General features: G+C 35.6%; 1 protein-coding gene across 13 annotated transcripts in view; it reads left to right on the top strand.

The window, feature by feature from the left end:
* Positions 1-23,635, top strand: part of PDE1A (phosphodiesterase 1A) — a 371,779-nt gene that overhangs the window by 245,256 nt on the left and 102,888 nt on the right. For all 13 annotated transcript variants that reach the window (XR_013172924.1, XR_013172922.1, XR_013172926.1 and 10 more), the window contains exon 2: positions 16,948-17,061. Coding sequence is in view for 6 of the 13 variants with exons in the window: in XM_077154369.1 (XP_077010484.1) it covers positions 16,948-17,061 (114 nt within the window). In the remaining 7 variants the exon portion in view is untranslated. The remainder of the gene's footprint in view (positions 1-16,947; positions 17,062-23,635) is intronic.

The raw sequence follows: 23,635 nt of genomic DNA, 5'->3' as shown, positions 1-23,635 counted from the left end.
CCCCCATTCCTGTGGGTGTTAACTCATTTACAAATAGGACCTTTGAAGATCCTATTTGGATTAGGCTAAATTGTATCAGGGTGGGCCTTAATGCAATGAGGCTGAAGTCTTTATAAGGAAAGGAAATTGCACATGAATGTTAAAATCAGAGGAGAGGCCACAGAAAAAAAGAAAGAGAGAGAGTGAGAGAGAGAGATCACTATGTGACAGGCAGAAATGTATCAACAAGTCAACAAATATGAAGGATGAGGGCAAACCTTTACCAGATTGCTACAGGCTCAGCGTGGCCTTATGATAACTTGATGTTGTATTTCTAGCCTTCACAATTGAGAAGCAATAAATTCTTGTTTAAACCAACTAGTGTGTGGTATTTTGTATGGAAGTGCTGGCAAAGTAAAACTTATTGTGTCCTTATTGTGTTGAAGTTGAAACAGTTTTTTACTTCAGTTCTACATTGTCCAAAATTAGTATGGCCTTCCTCTTCCTTTTTGGTTACTCTTTTTATGGAATATTTTTTCCCTCTTTTCACTTTCAACTTATTTGTGTCTTTTAATCTAAGGTATATCTCTTGTACAGAGCATATTGTTAGGTCATACTTTATTATCTATTCCTCCAATCTCTGGCTTTTAACTGGAGAGTTTAGCCCATTTGCATTTAAAGTAACTACTTATAATGCAGGGCTTATTTCTGTCATTTTGCCATTTGGTCTTTGAAACTTTTATGCCTTTTTTTGTTCTTCAATTCTTCCATCCATCCCTATTTTGCATTTACTTGATCTTTTGTAAAGAACTCTAGAATGCCTTCTCATTTCTTTCTGTGCATATTTTTTCAGGTAGTTTCTATGTGGTAACCATGGGGCTTACATTTAACATTCAGAATCTAAAACATTGTTTTATTTGAGACTAAGTTAACATCGATAGCATATACAAACTATGTTTCTCTACCCCTCTCTCCCTTCCACCTTCATGTTGCTCTTTTAACAAAGTACATCTTTATATCTTGTGTGTTCAAAACTATAGAATTATCATAACTTTTTAGGAATTCATAATTTAGATCCTGTAAAAAATAAAAAGTAGATTTACACACCCAAAACACAATAGTACTGGCATTTATGTTTACTCCTGTCATTACCATTACCAGAGATCTATTTATCATGCAACTTTGATCTATTTTCTAGTGTCCTTTCTTTCAACCTGAGAGCATTTCTTTTAGGACCAATCAAATGATGACAAACTCCCTCAGCTCTTATTTATGTTGGAATGTATTAATCTCGCCTTCATTTTTGAAGGATGGTTTTGCTGGATATAAAATTATTTGTTGGCAATTTTTTGCTTTCAGCACTTTAAATATGTCATCCTGCTGCCTTCTTGCTGAAAAAGGTTTCTGATGATAAATTGGCACTTAACCTTAGCTGCCCTTGCACATGACATATCACTCCTCTTTTACAGCTTTCAGAATTGTGTCTTTGCCTTTGGTGTTCAAAAATTTGATTATGTGCATTTTGGTGTGGCGTATTTGATTTTATCCTATTTTGAGTTTATTGTGCTTCTTGGATTGAATTTTTGTGTCATTCATTATATTTTGGAAGTTTTCAGGAATTATTTCTTCAAGATACTTTCTGCCCCTTTCTCCCAGGCACCCACAATGCATATATTTTGGTTGACTGTATCCCATAGGTCTTTAGGCTATGTTTACTTTTCTCCATTCTTTTTCCTTTCTGCTACTCAGATTGCATAATTTCAATTGTATTATCTTCAGGAACAGATTCTTTCTTCTTCCAACTCCAATCTGCTGTTGACCCACTATAGGGAACTTTTCACTTCAGTTCCTGTGGCCTTAATCTCCTGTATTTATTTCCTTTTGGTCCTTTTATGATTTTTATCTCTTTTTTGAAATTCTATTTTTCTCATGTCATCTTCCTGATCTCCTTTTTGTCTATATTTTCTTTTAGCTCTTGAGCATAATTAAGACAATTTTTAAAAATTATTTATCTGCTGTGTCCATAATGTGGTCTTTCTCATTGATGGTTTATAATGCTTTCTCTTGCTCCTTTCCATGGGCCACCAGTTCCTGTTGCTTTGAATTCCTCATAATCGTTTGTTGCTACTTGTTATTTTAATATTTTAATGTATTATCTCTGGAATTTAGGCACTGAGGTGTCTGTCCTTAAGCCTCTATCTGACTATGTTATGGCAGAGATTTCCTTAAATGTCAGGAGCAAAAGAAACAAATAAAAAACACCTTTACCAATCTTTTCAGATTAGTCTGCTCAAGTGTATCTTCAGAGCTTAGCCTGCCCAACAACAGTTCATCTAAAGAATGGTCTGAGGCAAAAGCATAGGGTCCTCCCTATGCATGCTTCCTTTCCTAATTTACTTTACATGGCCCAGAGAATTCCCCTTTCCTCATGGGTCAAAAATCCCCCATTTCCCAGGAAATAACTCCCCTAATAGTCTCCCTTTGCAGTCCCAGTTGCCACACTGCATATCCAAAAACCAAAACACTCCTTTGCCCCAGACAGCCATGAGTAGACTACTCTTCCACAGTGCTCCAGTTGTCCTGCAAGCCACCACTGCATACTAAATAAGCTCTCAGATGATTAGCCTACAACAAGTAGCTGCCTTCAGATGGCCATCAGACAGATTGGCACAGACATACATGCACCTGAGTATGTGCACAAGGTTTGCTCCAAAGCTGGAAACAGGACTTCATAATGGGAGTGCAGGCCAGTTCCACATCAAACTGAAGATGGGTCAGGGGAACAGTTGGCAAGGTCACCATGAGGCTATCCTTCCATCTAAAATGATTTGGCACTCACCTTGTCACTGTGACCCTTCAACTGTTTTCCAGAGCTCTGAAAAAGGTTGTTCTGCCCGTTTTTGCTTGTTGTTTAAACATTCAGGGTCAGAACCCTGGAGTATCTCACTCTATGACCTTGGTTATGGCCTATGTATTTTAATTTTGTGTATGATTTATTGTGATAAAGTTATTTTTAAAACAAAGGCCAAAAAAACATGAAGGAAAACCCCTTGTATTTTAGATCTTAAAAAAATCATCTCCTTAAAAATAGCAGACCCTGTAAATATGAAATCCCAAAGCCAACAGTGAAGTAAACCAAGATTGCTGTTCTTCTAAACTTATTGTAGATAGAAGAAAACAGAACTTTTAAAAGTTCATTCCAAGAAATGTAGAGTCTGCAAGGACGATTATTGTTCCTAGTAACCAAAACCACTTTGTTTTGATGGTCATTGTCTCCCAGGGAACCAATCTTGAAGTAGAAAATGGGTCTTTGATCTTTGATGTTAGTTTTTACTGCTTTCTAGCTCTGGGAACATAAAAGGTTTTTAAAATTTCTATACTTCAAAATCATTCTTGGTGCTTAAAAACAGATGTAGTGGTTAATTTACTCAAAAATTAAGCCTAAAGGGCATGTACCCTAAATAGAAAAGGAAACAGAGACATATCCTTTTAACCTTATTATCTATTAGGGACCCCACTGGTACTTTGGTGTTAGCATGCTTTGTGAGTTTCTGTATATTACAATGATTTACACTGTGCAAAACTAGTCATGAATTGTTCAGAAGTCCAAGGGATAGACAAATCCTTCTGATATGATAGACATGTACATTTTACTCCTCAATGGCCCTTTGGGAACTCTATTCTAATGCTAAACCTTCTCTCTACATTAGGCTACCAAAATATGGAATTGAGCCTTTGGTTCAGTGATTATGGTTAAAGACCCATAAAAATAATTTTAAAAGTTGATACCCTGGGTCACCTATCCTGGCAAATCTCTGAGTATGTGTCCAAAAGCCACTGAACACTTTAAAATTAGAAGATCTGACCCAATTGTCTAAGCATGTTAAATTCCATCCTTAACTAACTGTGCCCATTTTCCAGATTTGTCCTCATCTTGATGACAGTAAGAATCTTGGGAGGATGAAGGAAAGAGTTAAAAATTCAAGACTTTCCTATGCAATTATCCTTATTCATCTGCATATTAAACATGTTTTCTGTAGAGTAATCGTAATCTTCCAGAAAGAAGTCATCATGTGCTCTTGGCCAGATCACCTAGGATAAATATGTCACAGAAGACATGGGTTAGAAGCGTGTCTGGTGCCATGGATTGAGTGACATTGAATAGACTATAATTAAGTGTGAAACTTACCAGGTTCTCACTGAAACCTATTTATGGCAGGGACCCAAGAGAGTTGGGTAAGAATCTATATTGATTTTGCGACCCATGCAAAGTGGAGAGCATTTTAATAGTGTTTCACACCATATTATTGTCTAACAAGGCAATTTAATTCCATCTAAAATATCTTCTGAAATGCTGTAGCCGTGAATCTTCATGTTGATGAAACTGCATTTGCCTCACTTAACTTGGAGGAATTTTCAGACAAGTACATAGAGGTGTGACATTCTAGCATTTAATAACACTCTAGCAGGAAGATCCAGATCACTGAAAATTCCCTGAAAACAAGTCATTAGAGAGATTGGCCTTTATCAGTTTTCTTAATGTTTATATAATATTCCACGCTTAAAAATAGACATTCATCCTGTAAAATTGCTTGCCTCATTTGAATCATTCAGGGTCAGGTAAGGACTTGAAAGAGAAGCAAAAATATGTTAAAAATTCTGACTCTGCCTGTGTAATAAGTCTATGGCAGTCTCCTGGGACAGGCCCAAATTGTTTTATTTATTTTTCTAAATAAAACAATTCAAATGCATGAGCGTGGCACCACTGCTGCGTGGATCTACTAGGAAGGTGCTCATTCAAAAATGAGCCTCTATTTGAAGCAACCTCTCTAGCATTAATGTTGGTTGATTTTTCATTTACATTCTAGGTACTCATGAGAGTCATATATTTATTAGTTCTCCTGGAAGGGGGAAAAACAGAAATGGGAAGGGAGAAGAAGAAAAGATAAGGGAAGGAAAAGAATATTCACAGTGCTCTTTGCCCTCCCAACCTCCTTTCCACTCACTTCATTCTTTTTAAAATCACATTCTAATTTCATTTGTGTAAAAACACTCAGAATTTGTTTCAATTTTGCTGACTTTGCAAAAATTACAGATACATTTCACTCAACTCTCATATTCTATACTTTTTAACTATTTCCCTTTCTATTTTTCACATAATACATAATTTCCTTTGTTTGTTGTGACTCAATCCAGAAGTATATGTGCTTATTTACAGAAAATTTAATACATAAGCATGGAATATGCAATGAGCAGATGTATAATTAATTATCATGTTTAATTTTCTTTCCCTTCGCTTCACCATGTATCCGAGAAACTAGAACTGGAGTTCCACATCATCAACTTAAGATTGGAATACTTTTCCACCTTTCAGAATCTTTCTTTGCTTCCAATTTTTGATGAACTTTGACATTTTGTTACTCTTCAGTCATTTAAATTTGTCGTAGTCTGAAAACTACCAAAGAAAGGACATGAGTTCTTTCCAGATTAAATTACTTTTCTTTTAAACAATATTGAACATTCTACTTTAATGTAGAAATGTGTCAGTGAGTTATTTTTATTAATATCAAGCAACAAGCACATGGTTACAAAGCAAATAGTAAAAGCAAAGCAAACCTCAAGACCAAAAAATGCAGTGATTTCTCCAGAAATAAATGGCTTCAGTGATTTAAGTCTTCCTCATTTATTACATTTCCAAATAATAGACATATTATTTCTTGACTTATTCATTTCAGACTTTATCTACTGACTCCTATGATAATAATGGAGGATATGGCTCTCACATAATATCTTCACCAATTTCTTTACTCTCATCTTCTCAAAAGAGTATTGCAACTTATTTTAAGTTACTAGTGCTTACAGAAGTGCAGCTCTGTAGATATTATTCACTTGTCAGTTAAATAGTGAACTATTACTACTTCTAGATTTTTCTCCTCTTATATTTCATAATTATTGTTTTTATGCATATTAAAAATAAATAATATAACAAATAATATAATATATATATATATTTTACAGTTCTGCAAATGCTCAACTGATCTGTTAAAATTAAGTTCCAAACACTCCATCAGTTCCATTTTATTTTTTCCTGGAGATTTCCCTCCTGCTTTCTTTCTTCTATACTCTTCAATCAGGACTAGTTCATTCCTAGGATGGGCACATGTCTCCTATTCTAAGACTCCCCTTCCCCATTTATCTGTGTTAGATTTCCTGTTAAATGCCTATTTTGGTTAAATGCATCTCCCAAAGTCTTCCTGGAAAAGAGTGTTTAGAAACTAGAATTTTGGGAGTCCTTGGATAACTGAAAATATATTTGCTGTGTCCTCAACTTGATTTATGGTTTGACTGAGTTTAGAATTCTAAGAGAGCCCCAGGACAAGCTTTATAATGTACAGAAGCAGTACAAAATGAAAATGCAAGGTCTTTTGTTTAAAAATTATTAAGAATTTCAAGATGGCAGCAGCAGAGCATTAAATCAAGTGTGGGGCCCTTGCGAGTGTGGCCGTGTGTGACTACGGAGGTCACATCCCCATGAAACTAGGTCTCATAGTTTTTTCAAAATGGATACTCTTAGCTCGGGGAAATTGTCTTACTTTGTTACTTCTTCCTTCTCTCTATCTTGTTCCCTACATCTGGAACTCTAGTTAGTTAGATGTGGAACTTCCTGAACTGATCCTTTATTTTCTTATCTGTATCTTTTTATTATCCATCTTGCTGTCTTTTTATCCACTTTCTGGTGATTACCTAGATTTTTCATTTACACTTTCTCTTGACAATTTTATATAAATTATCAGTATATTAACAGTATTATCTGCCCCCCAATTTTTCTTCTGCATATTCCATTTTTTGAGGGGGTGTGGTGGGGTGCATGGTCCAGGAATTGAACCCGAGTCTCCCTCTTGGAAGGCGAGCATTCTACCACTGAACCACCCATGCACCCAATTCCATTTTTTAAAACGTGGTATCATGTTCTTGCTTCATGCATGAATTCCCTTACTTTTCTCAGAGTTCGGTTTTGTTTCCCTTAATGATTCTCTTTGGTCTTTGTATTGTTTCTGTTTCTTCCAAGTTTCTTTATTCTGACTGTTTGCTTATATCTGGGTCTTTCATGTTGGAGGTTTTCCTCCCACGCCTGGTGTCACTGGGCATGCCGTTCATATCAAAGAGCGAAGCTCTGAAAAGTGATTGGAATTTCTGTGCATTGGTGGTGCTTGTCCCCTGGTGGCCTTCACTGAAGAGGGAGCAAGCTGTGAACTGATTTGTTTCCAAAATTTTATTTATCTGGGGCTGTTCAGTGCGTCCTCCAATCTCCATTCTCTAAGTAGGTGGGAGAAGGAACTTGGTGTGTCATCACTCAACATGCTGACTTTCATTTAATCCTCCTGTTTTCAATCTGGCAGCCACTACTTCCTTGTTTCCTGATTCCCTATGAGCATGAATAAGGATAGGACAGGTCCCAGCTGCCTGAGGTGGAAAAAAAATCTGAAATGTCTATAAAAAGATTTTCACCCAGTCATCTTTCTTGAGCCTGAAGTCTGATCCCTGTTTTCCAAGGTCTTTAGTGTCCCTACCTCCTAGGACATTCTGAGGTTCTTTGGGGATGTATTGTGTTGCTTCATTCCACAATTATTCTTTGAAATCATTCCAGTTTTCTCTTCTTAGGCTCGACTCAGTTATCATATCTCTCTGTTTAATTTGTCAAAAAATGTATTGTAAACTTTTTTACACTTTTGTCTCCTTTCCTATTCTCTTTCTCCATGTAGATTCTTATCTTTTAGACTTTTCTGTCCTATTGATGAAGCTTTAGGAGTAAGAAGAATATAGGCTTTTTTAATCCACTAGGCTTAAATGCAAACTGTAAGTCCCCTTTTTCTACTTCTCTCCTTGAAATTTAATTTTCATCACAGTTCACATCACAAATTCCCTGGCCCAGTAAGTATCAACCACCTCCAAAAAACACTTCTTTCAGGAGTCAGGCTCCTCCAAGTGACAACTTGGCCCCATGGCTCTCCCGAAATTTCTGTGGAGCAGCTGATCCTCAGCATTTTGTGAAGTTGCTTCTCTATTCTGGCTCTGCCTGGGGCCAGAGCTCACTTGGTACGCAGTTCTCAGGAAGAGGCAATGGGTGAATTTAGGTAGGGAAAGTCTGCGTTGACTTTGCAGCCCCATCTCTAGGGTTTCGCCACACCCGCCACAGGACCATATCGAAGGTCTAGTGGTAAGACAGAATGGCAGTGTTCAAAGGTGTGAAAGGTGTGATAGGAAAGAAACACTCCGACTGGGCAGTTTGAGAGGAAATCCATAAAGGGAGTATTTACAGTTGTGAGATGTGTATAGGAAACCACACTGGATACAACAGCTCTAGGCTAGCACACTAGGGCTCCAGGAATAAGTTAAGCTCACTTATCTGGAGGGACAAGGAACAGGGCAGTTACAGAAGCCAGAGACAGGGGGAGGGAGTGCAAGAGCCGAAGTGCTGTATGGTGAGGCTGGCGGACAGGTCACCTTCTGTGGATGAGTATTATTCTGCCTTCACTCTGCTCGCTCCCTCCTCTCTCCTGCGAGTGCTCCTCATTTGTAAAACCACCTGGAAGGTGGATGTAGATCAGCACCTCGCGGTGAGGAACAGAGTGGAGACAGGCCGGACACCAGTAGAGGGCATCGGGAGGGACAACTGGAAGGTCCTTAGCACAGAGTGGCTGACGGATCTGAGTGCTACTGTGAGTTTTCCAAGGTCCAAGAGAAGAAGATATGAAATGGTTTTTAAGGGGCTGTTCTTTGTGTGCGTCCTATTCCTAACCTGTCTCCTTTGCTTTAAATAAAACACTTTTTCAGTAGATGAAGGTCATTAAGTTTTCTTCATCAGAACATAGTCAGATTTTTAAAAAATATTGATGATTCATGTTTGAGGGCACATAGCTCATGCACTTTCAGAGGGACGACATGACCAGACACATTATAATTGTTTATTTCTTTAGAGTTAATAGGGCCTTACTGTTCTTTTGTCTCCATAGAAGATAAATTAATCTTGAAATCATTTCTGCCTATTGGAGTGTTTGTATCTCTCTTCTTAAGAGGAATTCTTCAACGTAACTGGGAATTACACAATGACTGTTTTGGTAATAAAAAGTTAATACCCCTTTAAGCGTTGTGATAAGTTATTCATCCTAGTTGTGATTTTGGGAGAAGAGGGAGAATAATTATATATTTCTGAGTACTCGAAAAATATATTAAAAGAGTAAAAAGGATACTTTTCCATCACATATTGTCTGCCTCAGTGGAATTATTTTGTTCCTCTAAATGTAGAACATAAACACATTTAAAAAGCTAACTGTATTTGCCATACTATTGAGCCCGTTTTAAAATTAAATTTTCTTTAATTATATAAATTGTTTTGGGAATTGTTTGGATCATAAGATAAAAGCTTCAGGGAGCTTTACAGTTATAAGCAGTATTTGCCTATGTGAAAGAACATGTCTTAAAAAAGGCTTTGAATCCATTAATCTTACTTCTTAGGCTAAGGTTAGGATTTAATTTCCTGAGCATTGACCTGCAGAGTAGACAAGATAATTTCATTTTTCAATGCTTCTTTTTATAATTGTTTTTATCATTTTAGGTTCAGAGACATACAGGACTGCCTGAAAATGGGTATTCTTTTAGCATTACCTCCTCTGATTCTTAGCATGGCATTGTTATAACCACAGTATTCTTACTTTCGTATTTCAATCAGGTCCAAAATGGGGACATTGAAAATCATATAATAATTCTCATTTTAAATTTATTACTCATGCTCTATTGCATTAGGGATGTCCTATGTATTTTACATCCTAGAATTAATAAAGACATGAATAGACAAACAGAATTCTTTACTATGAGAACATTATTAGTTATACAGATGGTCTTCCTTCAGGACTGGCTCATGTAACAATATTTTAGATAATAGCCTTAAACTATTTGGAGTCCTAGATTATGAAAACAACATCATTTATACTGAGTATTCTTTTCATTTGGAAAGTGGCGGTTCTATATTTAAATTTTAAAAACTATTCAGTCATTTTCTACAGCTCAGTACTCTATGTTCAAAGGTAGGAATTGTTTCTCCTCTGTAATGTTGCTTCATTAAATCACAGGGCCGGTGAATATTTCCAAAGTTGGTGCTACTAATTTCATTTGTTGTCTTTAAGTGTCCCGATCATTACGGTGTCAAGAAGTCCCTCCAAAAAGCTCAGCAGTTCAAAATCTGCTCTGTACATTATATTCATGCTGATTTTTAAAATCTTATAAATGATCAAAGATTAGTATAACTGGTCTTGGGGAAAAGATCATTGTATCTCTTAAGAGTTTAATGATGCTTTAGATTTTTTTCATGTTTTTGATAGTATAATTTAGAATGTTGAGTATTTTAATAAAATTAATGACAAATAAAAATATTTTACCAAAGCGTCTATTTAGCATATACACTTCTTATCTAATATTATTGATTTCAGATTTCAAAAATATCACTTGCACTGCTTTTTAATTTTCAAAAGCTTAATTAGATATAATTGACATATAGTAAACTGCACATTCTTAAGGGTTCAATTTGATAAGTACAGGTACATGTATACATCTGTGAAACCATTGCCACAACCCCCTGCCTCCTCCATTTCCAGGTACAATCACTGATCTTTCACTATAGGGATAGTTTGAATTTTCTAAAACTTTATATAAATAAAATTGTGAAGTATATACTTTTATGTGTTTGGCTTCTATCACTCAGCATAAGTATTTTTAGGTTCACTCACGTTGAAACTCATGTTGAACTATTACTAGTTCGTTCTTTTTATTGCTGAGCAGTATTTCATTAGATGGATATGCCAGAGTTTGTTTATTCATTCACCTGTTGAGCATGTCAGTGTTGCTTTTACAAATAAAGTTGCTATGAACATTCAGGTAGGAGTCTTTGTATAGACATATATTTCCTTTTTTCTCCACCTAAAAGTTGAATGGCTTGATCATAGATAGATAAATATTTAACTTTTTAAGAAACTGTTTTACAAACTGATTGTGACAATTTACATTTCCACCAGCAATATACAGTATGTCCAATTGCTTCATATCCTCGCTGACATTTGGTATGATTAGCTGCCTTAATTTTATCCATTCTAATAGGGGTTTGGTTAGATCTCACTATGTATTTAATTTGAATTTTTCCTAAAAGCTAATGATCCCTAGCATCTTTTCATGTTTGCTATGAATATCCTTTTCAGTGAAGAATCTGTTCAAATAATTTGCACATTTTTAATTGGATTGTTTCCATATTATTGAGTTTTGCAAGTTCTTTATGCAGTTTGGCTATAAATCCTTTGTTAGATATATGGTTTTCAAACATTTCAAAGAGTTGGAGGTATGACTTTTCATTCTTTTTAGAGTGTTTATGAAGACTATAAGTTCTTAATATTGATTAAGTCGGTTTGTTATTTTTTTTTTCCTGGATAGTGCTTTAGGTGTTATATCTAAGAAACCTTTGCCTAATTCAAGAAAATTTTCTCCTAAAAAGTTTAAAGTTTTAGGATTTATATTTAGATTTGTAATCTATTGTGAGTTAGTTTTGTATACAGTGAAAAGTATGGGTCAAAGTTCCTTTTGCATATAATATTCAATTGCTCCAGCACTCTGTTAGAAAGGCTGTCCTTTCTTCACTCAGTTTTTCTTACAGCTTTTTCGAAAATCAATTGACTAGTGTATTTGTGGGTTTCTTTTGAGAGTCTTTATTCTGTTCCTTTGTTCAATAGGTCTATCTTTTTTAAATTTCTAAATTTATTTTTCATTAGAATAGTTGTTGGCTTAAGATAAAAATCATACAGAAAGTGTGGAGTTCCTATATACCCCCAAACACATGCATTTTTTCTGTTATTAACAATTTGCATTAGTGTGGTAGTTTGTTCAATTGTTAAAACTATATTAGTATAATTATATTATTTATTATGGTCCATAGTTTACATTAGCATTCACTTTTTTTTTATTCTTTTTTTTATTAATTAAAAAAAGAATTAACAAAACAATTAGAAATCATTCCATTCTACATGTACAATCAGTAATTCTTAATAACATCACATAGTTGCATATTCATCATTTCTTAGTACATTTGCATCGATTTAGAAAAAGAAATAAAAAGACAACAGAATAAGAATTAAAACAATAATAGAAAGAAAACAAAAAACAAAAAACAAAAAACCTATACCTCACATGCAGCTTCATTCAGTGTTTTAACATAATTGCATTACAATTGGGTAGTATTGTGCTGTCCATTTCTGAGTTTTTATATCCAGTCCCATTGTACAGTATTCACTTTTTGATTATGGGTCTATCTTGGCTTAACATTATACTGTATTGTATTGAATACACTGTACTGATTACTGTAGCTTAAAAATAAGTCATGAAGGAAAAATAATGAAATGTAACTCCACCATATAGCATACCAAAAAAATAATAATTAATCATGAAGTCTCATAGTTTAAATTCTCCAACTTGGCTGCTGAGTACTTTGCATTTCTATCTGAACTTTAGAATCAGCATGACAATATCTATAACAAAAGACAAGCCTGCTGGGATTTTTATTGGGATTATATTGAATCTATAGATCAATTTGAGGGAAACTGAAAATAATAATATTGAGTCTTTTAATCCATGAGCATAATACTTCTCTCCATTTCTTAGGTCTAGTTTAATCTCTTTCAGCAATATTTTCACAGTTTTCAGTGTACAGGGCTTGCACATTTTTTGTCAGATCTTTGCCTAAACATTTCATGATAAAGGGTATTCTTTTTCATTTAAAATTCCAGCTGTTCATTGCTTTTATGCAGAAATGATACAGATTTTTGCTAGTTATTTTTCTATATTGAAAACTTCTTAAACCCATTTATTAGTTCTAGTAACTTTTTGGTGAATTTCATCAGATTTTCTATTTAGATGATCATGTTGATGATCATGTTGTCTATGAATAAATACAGTTTTACTTCTGTTTTATCCTGGATGCTTTTTATCTTTTTTTCTTGCCTTATTACACTGCCTAAAAGCCCACAACTATGTTGCATGGCTGTGACCAAAGTAAACAGTTATTGCAGGTATTAGGGAAAGATTGATCCATTCACCATCATATGGGATTTTCATTGTGGATTTTTATAGATGAATTTTATTGGGTTCAGTAAGTTCCCTTCTATTCCTAGTTTGCTGAGAGTCAGCAATCAGAAATTTATATTTGATTTTGTCGTATACTTTTCAGTATTTATTGAGATAATCATATGATTTTCTTCTTCAGCATGTTAATATATTGAGTTACAGTGAATAATTTAGAGTCTTAGAAGAACCTTACATCCTTGGAATAAACCTCACTCATATAATGTACTATCCTTTTATATATTGGTAGATTAAACTCTAAAGTGTCAAGAATTTTTACATCTCTGTTCATGAGGTATCTTTATGTTTTCATTTCTTTTTTGTGTAATATCTTTGTATAATTGTGTTCTTAGAGTAATTTTGCCTATTAATATGAATTAGGAACTCTGTATTAGCAATCAATCTTTTTTTTTGGAAGAGTTTGTATGGGATAGGTATTATTCCTTGTTAATTAGAATTCACCAATGAAGCCATCTTGGCCTGGAGTTTTCCTTGTGTGAAAATTTTTAACAGCAAATTCAGGTTACCTGTTACTATTTTGGGATTTAACAGCTTGTGTCATTTAAGTCTAATTTGTCAAATTTAATGTCGTTCGTATTATTGTTTTAATAAAACTATCTTAACATACTTGTCTACTTAGTCCACCACCTTTTTCATTTTTGGGTCAATTTTTACTTTTTATCTTCATTATGGGTTGATTTTCCTGTTTCTTTGCAAGCCTGGTGACTTTTTATTGGATCAATAAAACTGGGGTGCCACACAGGGAAATTTGCCTTTATACATGCTGGATATTTTTGCATTCCTATAAATATTCTTCAGTGTGATGTGGTTCCATTACTCTTGGGAATAGTTTGATCCTTTGGAGTCTTGCTTTTAAGATTTGTTTGTAACAAAAGAAGTTTCAGCCTGGGGCTTTTTTTTCTCCTTCTCTGCTCTGGGGCAAAATACTTTTGAGTACTCTACCTAATATGCGTGAGTTATGAGATTTTCCTTTCTGGCTAATGGTAACGTACTATTACAAGCCCTGTGTGAGCATCAGGATTGGTTTTCCTCTAATCATTTCAGGTGTTTTGTTCCCCCATCACTGTTTGGAGACAACTGTCTACATTACTGCAAGAGTCACTCACTGTCCTTTGTTCTGATTCTCTTTTCAAGGGTGTTTGTATGGTAAGCAACTCTTTCTAGAGTAATAAGCTGGTTTTTTTAAAGCCTTGGAAGGTAGTGCATCCCTCTAGATAGTCAGACATGTTTACTGTCTAGCATTATGAAGATAATGTCTCTTTCCAGAGCAAAGTACAGGCATCCTTACTCTCTGTTCTAGTTTGCTAGCTGCCAGAGTGCAGTATACCAGAAACAGAATGGCTTTTAAAAAGGGGAATTTAATAAGTTGCTAGTTTACAGTTCTAAGGCTGAGAAAATGTCCCAATTAAGTCTAGAAATGTCCAATCTAAGGCATCCAGGGAAAGATACCTTGGTTCAAGAAGGCTGATAAAGTTCAGAGTTTCTCTCTCAAGTGAGAAGGCACATGGTGAACACAGTCAGGGCTTCTCTCTCAGCTGGAAGGGCACATGGCAAACATGGCATCATCTGCTAGCTTTCTCTCCTGGCTTCCAGCTTCATGAAGCTCCCAGGGAGGCATTTTTCTTCATCTCCAAAGGTTGCTGGCTTGTGGACTCTCTGCTTTGGTGCTACAGCATTTTCTGCTCTCTCCAAATCTTTTCCTTCTCCAAAATGTTTCCTCTTTTATAGGACTCCAGAAACTTATCAAGACCGTGGAGACATGTCATCACCTAATCCATCTTAACAACCACTCTTGATTAAATCTCATCTCCAGAGAGATGATATAATTTATACTTTCAAACATACAGTGCTGAACAGGGATTATTCTGCCTTTACAAAATGGGATTTAGGTTAAAACATGGCTTTTCTAGGGGACATACATCCTTTCAAACCAGCATACTCTCCTTTATAAAAGATTCAAGTACTCTTTGTTCAGCATTCTTCTCTTGTAATAAAACCCTCTTCCTGTCCAAGCATCCATCTGAGCTCACCCTCCACCCTATAACTGAGGCCGAGGAGAACTGATACAATATGCTGGGGCTCATGCTGTTTGCTGTGCTTTGAGTAATGAAGTATTTTTTCTCTTATATTTTCTGCCAGACTAGTGTCTTCTACCAGAATCCATGAAACTATGGTAGACTAAATTGTTAGCTGGTATGTTGGGTGAACTCTCAGGCCCTTCACAGTTCTTGATAGCTTCCTATGGTTGCCTCACAAATATGTGCTAATCAGAACACATTGAGGGGAGCCCTCTGCTGTCTGGAGTTTCCTCTCTGTGACGCTCTCTGGTCTTCAGAACTCTGCCTTGGGAATGTTACCTGTCTCGGCCTCCCCGGACTCCCACATTTGTCTCTTCATCTGAGGGAGACCAGCAGGCTCTACCCACATTTGCCTCCCTACACTGCTGCCTGAAAATTCTCTCCAGGCAGAAATCTGGGGCAATCATAGGGTTTGGCATACTTATTTCCTATCTCTGAAGGATCACTGCTCCTTGTTGCCAGCTATCTACTGTCTTGAGAACAACGTTTCAAAATTTTGTCCAATTGTTTTAGATACAAGCTTATATCTGGTCCTTTTTACTCCACCTTGCCCAGAAGTATTTATTGCTCTTTTATTTTAATCAATTTAAAATTTCCCTTTTTGTCCTGAATTCCAAACCCAATTGTAAGACTATCAGATAATGTTCAACAAATTTATAGATTGATTTTGCTTTGTAAAAATTTTAAATTCATCTCAGTAGTTTCAAGAAGACCTGCTGATATTAATAGCTTTAAATGCAGATTGTTATCTGTGTGATCTTCTAAAAGTATCAATTAATTTCTTTGTACTTTGGTTTTCTCATCCATAAAATAAAGATGATAATAGTACTTATATCATAGATGGGAAAAGGGATAAATTGTCTTCCTATTGTTTAGTTATAGTATATAGAGAATAAAGAATGTCTCCTTTTTCTGCCTAGTACACGACAGTGTCTTCACAAAGATTCTGTTTACAATTTAAGGCATGGAAGTTTCCAGAAGTGCTACAAACTCATTGAAGTAATTTGTATTACCTCACTGTATTAGATATTGCTTGCTGTGTAACAAATTACTCCAAAACAGTGATTTACACAATAACATTAATAATTTCACAGTTTCTGACTCAAAAATCCAGGAACGGCTTAGTTGAGCCCTCTGCTTTATAATTTTTCAGAGATTTGGGACACTTCATCCTATGAGCAAAACAGAATATATTCTACAGATTTGCCTTAGATGAAAAACCATTGCAGTAAAAACACTAAGCATAGATACATCTTTTCATGTATTCTTACCATATATTCATAATTTCTTATGTCCATTATATTTTCTTGGAAATTTTATAATATTTTTTGTTTTATTGCTACACAGTAGCAGACAGAAAAGATACCCTTTAAATATTCCTCATGCCAAATCTGGAGAAGGAGAACAGCCATGGGATGGATTCTAATACTGAATGTCTCTATTTTAGGAATTTTTAGAAAGACTATCCTTTAAGTATTACCTATACTAGCAACCTATACTTCAAATATTATCAAATGGTTAATATAATTTATAATAGTTGCTTAATTGATTAAGACTGATCAAATTATAGTAAACACTATCTCTGAAAACATTTCATTCTAATCCCCTAGAAATATGTAGATTTACTGAATTTGTACTTCATCTTGGAATGTTTTCCACATACTGAAAATAATCTCTTTTAACCACTCTCTCATCTACTTTTTTGATATAGATTAAGATGCTTAGTGAAGCAGCTGGAGAAAGGTGATGTCAACGTCGTCGACTTAAAGAAGAATATTGAATATGCAGCGTCTGTGTTGGAAGCAGTGTATATTGATGAGACGCGGTAAGTTTTACCTTCCCCTCCCCTTATGTCTTCCTTGTTCCTCTTCTCAACCATCCTTTCTCTCAAGCACGAATTTAGCATGTCGGTCATGAAACTAAAATCAGAAATCTCATTCAATTTTAAAAGGCTTCTTTCATGTACCTACTTAACTGGATTATGATTTTTTTAACTGTTATTTGTGTTTGTATATATGCATACATATAAAAAATTCCCATTTTAACCATTTTTAGGTGTCCAACTCTGTGGCATTAATCACATTTACAATGTTGTACTGCCATCAGTAGCATCCATTGCCACACTTTCTCATCACCCCAAACTGAAACTCTGTACCCAGTAAACAATAATGCCACATTCCTCCCTCCTCCTGGTCTCTCATAACTTTTAATCTACTTTCTGTCTCTATGAATTTGTTTATTCTGATATTTCCTATATGTGGAATCATATAATATTTGTCCTTTTAAGGCTGGCTTATGTCACTTAATGTTATGTTTTCAAGGTTCATCAATGTTGTAACATATATCAGTACTTTATTTCTTTTTATGGCTGAACAATAATCCATTGTATGTATATATTACATTTTTTTATCCGTTCATCTGTCAATGGACACTTTTGTTGTTTCCCCCTTTGGCAATTGTGAAGAACATGGCTGTGAACATTTGTGTACAAGTACCTGTTTCAATCCCTGCTTTCAATTCTTTTGATGCCTAAAAGTAGAATTGCTGGTCATAAGAATTTTTTGTTTATGTTTTGGGGGAACTACAAAACTGTTTTCTACAAAAACTGCTATGATCTTTAAAAAATATATACATTTTAGTCAAATACGTAAATATTATAAAAGAATCAAACAAAAAAAAAAACATTAAATGAAAAAAATGAAAGTCTTTTTTCTTCCTACCCTCACTGTCAACCTTCAGATTTTTAAATGTTTTTCCAGAGACAGATGTAGGCTTATCCTATATTATTACTTTTATAAGGATTTTTCATGTTATCTCAGATTTCAGAGTTCTTTCTAAGAAAATTGGTGTTACTTGCACACATATTCTCATGACAGCCAGTAAACCCTCTATCCCGAGGTTGATGAAGGACAGACCCAAGTGTGTTTTTTATCATCACTCAAAAACGATCTCTAAATATAAATCAGCAGAATAGTAAGGAAGATTAGGAATGAGGATTTATTTGAACAGAGTTGTTATCCTAGAGCTGTGACCCTCCACAGGGTGCTCTAGCCCTCCAGGGGCTACTCGGCAATTTCTGGAGACATTCTCTGTTGTCAAAACTGGGGGGCATGCTATTGGTATTTAGTGGTAGAGGCCAGAACTGCTGCTAAACATCAGCAGCCCCTCACAACAAAGAATTATCTGGCCACAAATGTCAATAGTGTGGAGGTCAAAAAACCCTGGACAAGAGAAAGAATTGTGCATTATCTCTTTCCTCTCTAAAATTGTACTTACCTCCATCCTCAAGCCTAGGAGAGAACCCTGCAGATGCCGGAGCTAATAAAAGACTTAAGGGAGCACAGTGTAAGAGTTTTTTGACACTTGGAGACTTGACACTCACCTGAAAAAAAAGATAAAGGTGACAGGTTGATTAGAACCACCTGTGAATTAAGAAGTAAGAGGGGACCTGTGGAGGAAGAACCGTGGTCCTTCTAGAGTACAGCAGGCTCTGGTGCTGGGGTTTTGCAAAGTCATAAGACAGCTAGATTAGAGGGCTCTTGAAGAATCCCCAAACAATACTGCCTTCAGAGGGTGAAGAAGAGGCAATCTGGGGTGAATGTTGATATAAGAGTCAGCCAAAAGGTGGAGGCAAAAGTGTCTGTGAACAGATGAATGGATAAACAAAATGTGGTACACACACACAATGGAACATTATTCAGCTATAAAAATGAATGAAGTCCTGGTGCATGCAACTACAAATATGAGCACTGAAGACATCATTTGAGTGAAAAAAGCCAGGCACAAAAGGACAAATACAGTATGATATTGCTTCTATGAAATACCTAGAATAAGCAATTCATAAAGATAGATAGTAGATTGCAGGTTTCCAGGGCCTGTGCGGTGAGCGGAAGGGGCGGTTATTGCTTAACGAGCATAGAGTTTCTGTGTCAGGTGATGAAAAATTGGGGGTAATGGATATTGGTGATGGCAGCACAATATTGTAAATGTAGTTAATTCCACTGAATTTTATGCTTGAAGGTGGTTAAAATGTAAAATTTTGAGATATTTATTTATAAAGTTTTTTAAAAATTCAACCAGAATATCAGAGAACATATGGTATTTTAGGTACCCTCTTAGTATACCAACTTGTCTCTGAAGTAACCACAAAACCCTCCCAGAACAGCCATCGGACATGTGTCACACAGATGACAACGAAACCATAGCAGTCAACTAAGGCTTGTGAAGACTTAACATTCCCTGCCTCCCCCCAACCACCTTGCTGGGGGAATCGGAAGTGGCAGAGTGAGTGGGACGAGGAGAAGAACCCAGAGAGTGAAGACAGTGCACACCTGCTTTCCCCATGCAGGTGCCCTCACCGGGGCCAGCCTGAGCTTGGGACTGTGGGAGCTGATGAACCTCATATGAGATAGGAGTTTTGGTATCCGCGTATACTGCACTTAATAAATAGACACACGCCCACACATGCGAATGTTCCTTAACAAGTAACAAACTCACATGGTTCAGAAATCAAAATAATATAAAAAGTACTTCAAGAAAGCCTTTCACCCTGTTCCCAATCCACTACATTCCCCCACTCATAAATTTCTTGTGCACCATTCCAGGAATCTATTACAAATTTTTATTTTTTTATCCTCTCCCTCGTCCCTTCATAGAAGACAGCATACTCCCTATATATGGTTTTCATTTTGCTTTTTCTCCCCATAAACAAGGAAACTTGGAGATCTTTCTTTGCCGTGTACTGAACTTTTGAATATCAGACAGTAAGAATTTTCCATAGACACCTGAGAAAAAAGGCTGTGATTTAAGACCATGCTCCCAGAGGGCTCTTTCTTTGTCTCCACAACAGAGCTTCCTGCTAAAGTGTGTTTTAGAGTTATAAACTAAGAAAAATCATATGTTCACCTTTAATTTATGAATGGTTTTCTTAGATCACTTTCAGTGCGTGTATATAAGCAAATATAATTATCTTAAATAAACAGTTCTGAAGAGTAAATTTTTAAAAACTCTGACGTTGTTCTCATATTTCTTTGTTGTCATGGGTTTCCATAATTCCCTTGTTCTTTAACTTCATGTGTGTTCTTTATTGTTAACAAGTTGATTGAACTTCTTAAAATGTTGACTATTTCTTCAATTTGTCCTTAGTCAGGCAGTTCACTTTTTATATTTATTTATAAAACTTCAGATCTTTAACCCTGAAAATTTTTGTTGAGATTTAAATCATCAATCTTTTAATGATGTAATATTAATTATCTGGCTTGCATAAATGGCTCATCTTTTATTTGCTAGATTATCATATGCTGCACTTATTAATTTTTCTGTTGTATTTCCTTTCCCTGAAAATTAGGACTCCATAGCTGTTTGGCTGATTTAGTTCTTCATGAACCCTAACTCAAATACTTTAAACATATGTTATATTTTAAAATATCTTTCTTTATTCATTTGAAAAATGTCCTTGTGTTGAGGAAAATTTTAAGCACAGTGCTTAACTATTTCATGGTAGAAATTTAATTTTTTTTTCTGCTCTTTACAACAGAACACCTAGACTCTTAACTTCATCACATTTCTAACTTGTACCCAAATGACACGATTTTCATTTTTTAAAATTTTAATGTTTCCATACTTTCATGGCATTATAATTTACAAATTGGACTAATAATAATAAATCACATTTACACAACTTTTCAAGAGGCTTTAATTTTATTATCTCCTATTGTCTCAATGTAATCCTATGGGTGGTTATTACTTCTGCATTCTACTAATGTGAGAACTAATGTTCTTAGAAATAAAACAATTTGCTAAAAAGGTCACAAAGCAAGTCATTTACAAAACTGGGACTAATAGTCTTGACAGGCTCAGTGCTATGCAGCCTGTGTCACATCTCTTCCACCTTCACAGCACTGATGTCACATTGGTAACCTGAAACTGGCTATGGTGGGAGTATTTACACCATGGAAATTAGCAAAAGCTACAAACCAGGATTTGCTTTAATGTTTGGTAACATTTACCAAAAGCTTTCCAGGTAGACTTGAGATGACCTTGTATGCATTTTCTAAGAGCTTTGATTTTATTATTGACATATCAGTTCCAGAAATTTTAAAGCAACAATAATTGTCAAGGTTTGATAGACATAGTAAAACAAAGAAGTCAATTGAATATGTCTTTAGTGAGATGCGAATATAAAGGTATTTTTGCCTCAGGGATATTGGTAAAACAGATTAATTTTGAAGGAGTAAGGAATCAAGAAGCAGTTAGTTGCTTTTAAACGTTAACTAAAAAATATGCTACCTCTGAAATGTTTTTAAGGTGAAATTATATTTCTAGAAAAAATTATTTGGTGAGTATTCCAGAGAGGCACTGTTTGAAAGTTGGGGTGGATTGAAAAAAAGATCAACACATAATAAAGCAGAAAAAAACAGAAATTATGTATTTAGCTTAAGATCCATATACACACACGTGCAAAAACACATGCATTTTTCTACTTAACTTAGTGCCTGCAGGGTTTCTGTTAAGAAAACAAACCAAAACAAATATCTCTCTCAAAAGATGATTTGAGCAAGAAAAATGAAAACAAGGTTTCTGATAGAAATTGAATTTTGACCTTCTTTGTGAGTTCTTTAGCACAATTCCCTATTGAATATGGTGATTTGTGCATTTTTTTGAAGACATCTTCAAATACAAATGCCAATATTTTATGAATCCTGCTTTGAGATGTGTCCCTAGAGGCTATTGTCTTTCAAAGCTGCACAGTTGTAATCCAGGAACATGCGGCCTAAAAAAATAATCTGCTTGATTTTCCTTATTTGGGTTGGGATACTGCCAGGCAAAGTTGCATCCTTGACCTCATGAATAGCAGGGTAGGCAGCTGACTGGGAGGTATGCTTTCAGAGATGGACATTGTGTTTGCTCATACCTCCCAACAGATAATTTAAGAGTCTGTTCTGTCAGTGCGGATCAATACTAGGCTTACGATCACCATAATTAGAGCACACACTCCAGATTCAGAAAGATTGGGTTCAAAGCTCCCTTTTCCACACAATATTTTCTTTTTTGGAGCAACTTCCCTAACTTTACTAAATCCTGCATTATTATCTATAAAATGAGCACAGTGATAATATTCACTTAATAGGGTTTAAATGTAGCACAGAGGGTGGGCCACAGTGGCTCAGCAGGTACAGTTCTCGCCTGCCATGCCAGAGACCTGGGTTTGTTTCCCAGTGCCTGCCCATGCAAAAAAAAAAGAAGTAGCACAGTGCCTTTCATAGAGTAAAAGTTAAATAATGTTAGCCATTATTATTATTGTACTATTAAAATGCAAATACTTCTGGGATGCATAATGCCTTAAGATATATGATTTATACCACCTTGTGAAGACATTGGATAATTTCCTGAGAGCATTTTTTGATCCTGAGAAAATGTAAACAAGTGAGCTCTGTTTACCAGGAAAGGAAAGCAAAGTGCAAACTGATGGAAAGGATCCCTCATTGGATAGCTCCTCATTTGACTTCTGTGTGACCTACTAAGTGGAAGGGTACTTAATTTGGGGATAGGTTGCCATGAATGGGAATGCATCAAGTCAGTCAGCGCTTGGAGGAGTTAGTCTGATAGAAATTTAGTGAAGTCCAGAGCTAAGACTCTTGAAACCATTGAGTACAGAGATTTTATAAGAATAAGTCACTCATTTAACAAATATATGTTGTGCTAGCTCAGCAGAATACCAGGCACACTGGCCATCAAGCTCAACTATGTAGACAGCTGGTAGCTAGAAACAAATCAACAAAACAAAACAAACAATCGACAAACAGAAAAACTGTCTTCTACAATGTGAAGCCCACATGTTAAGGCTGGTGCTGCTTGCAGAGGAGACCTGAATCAGGGAGTGTGGAATGTTGAGAAGAGGTCTTGTCTGACAGTTTAACAGCTCCTTTCCTGGCTCTGATCTTACTGATAATAAACATCTGGGTGAGAGATATTTTTTTCCTCTAGGGGTTGATTTTCTCACCGGGAAGATGAAATCTCCAGTGATTTCTGTTCTGATATTCTGTGATTTTACCCATGATCCCAAAGTCCCCTACTCAAGCCTAAAGACCTGCTCAAGCCCAGAAACTACTCTGGCTGCCTGGAGGAAGGCAGGTGGTAGCTGCTTATTGTTTGCTTAATGGGGGAACATTTATAAAATGGGCTCTTGTATTTTGACAGGTTTGTTTGTTTTTTTGTTTTTTTGTTTTTTTTTCATTTGGAGGAGACTGACTGAGTAAATCAGCTTGAGGAGAATGTGTTAAGACATGACTGGGGCTCGGTGAATCATTAAAAAACAGCATTATGATTTTCATGAAATCCATTTTTCTGGTGTGAGTTGTAGGCAGGGGTGCTGTGTGGAGTGCTGAGTCTGTACGCTG

Source organism: Tamandua tetradactyla, chromosome 3 (genome assembly GCF_023851605.1).
Source record: "Tamandua tetradactyla isolate mTamTet1 chromosome 3, mTamTet1.pri, whole genome shotgun sequence".
Taxonomy (NCBI): Eukaryota; Metazoa; Chordata; class Mammalia; order Pilosa; family Myrmecophagidae; genus Tamandua; species Tamandua tetradactyla.
This window is presented reverse-complemented; position numbering and strand designations above follow the sequence as displayed.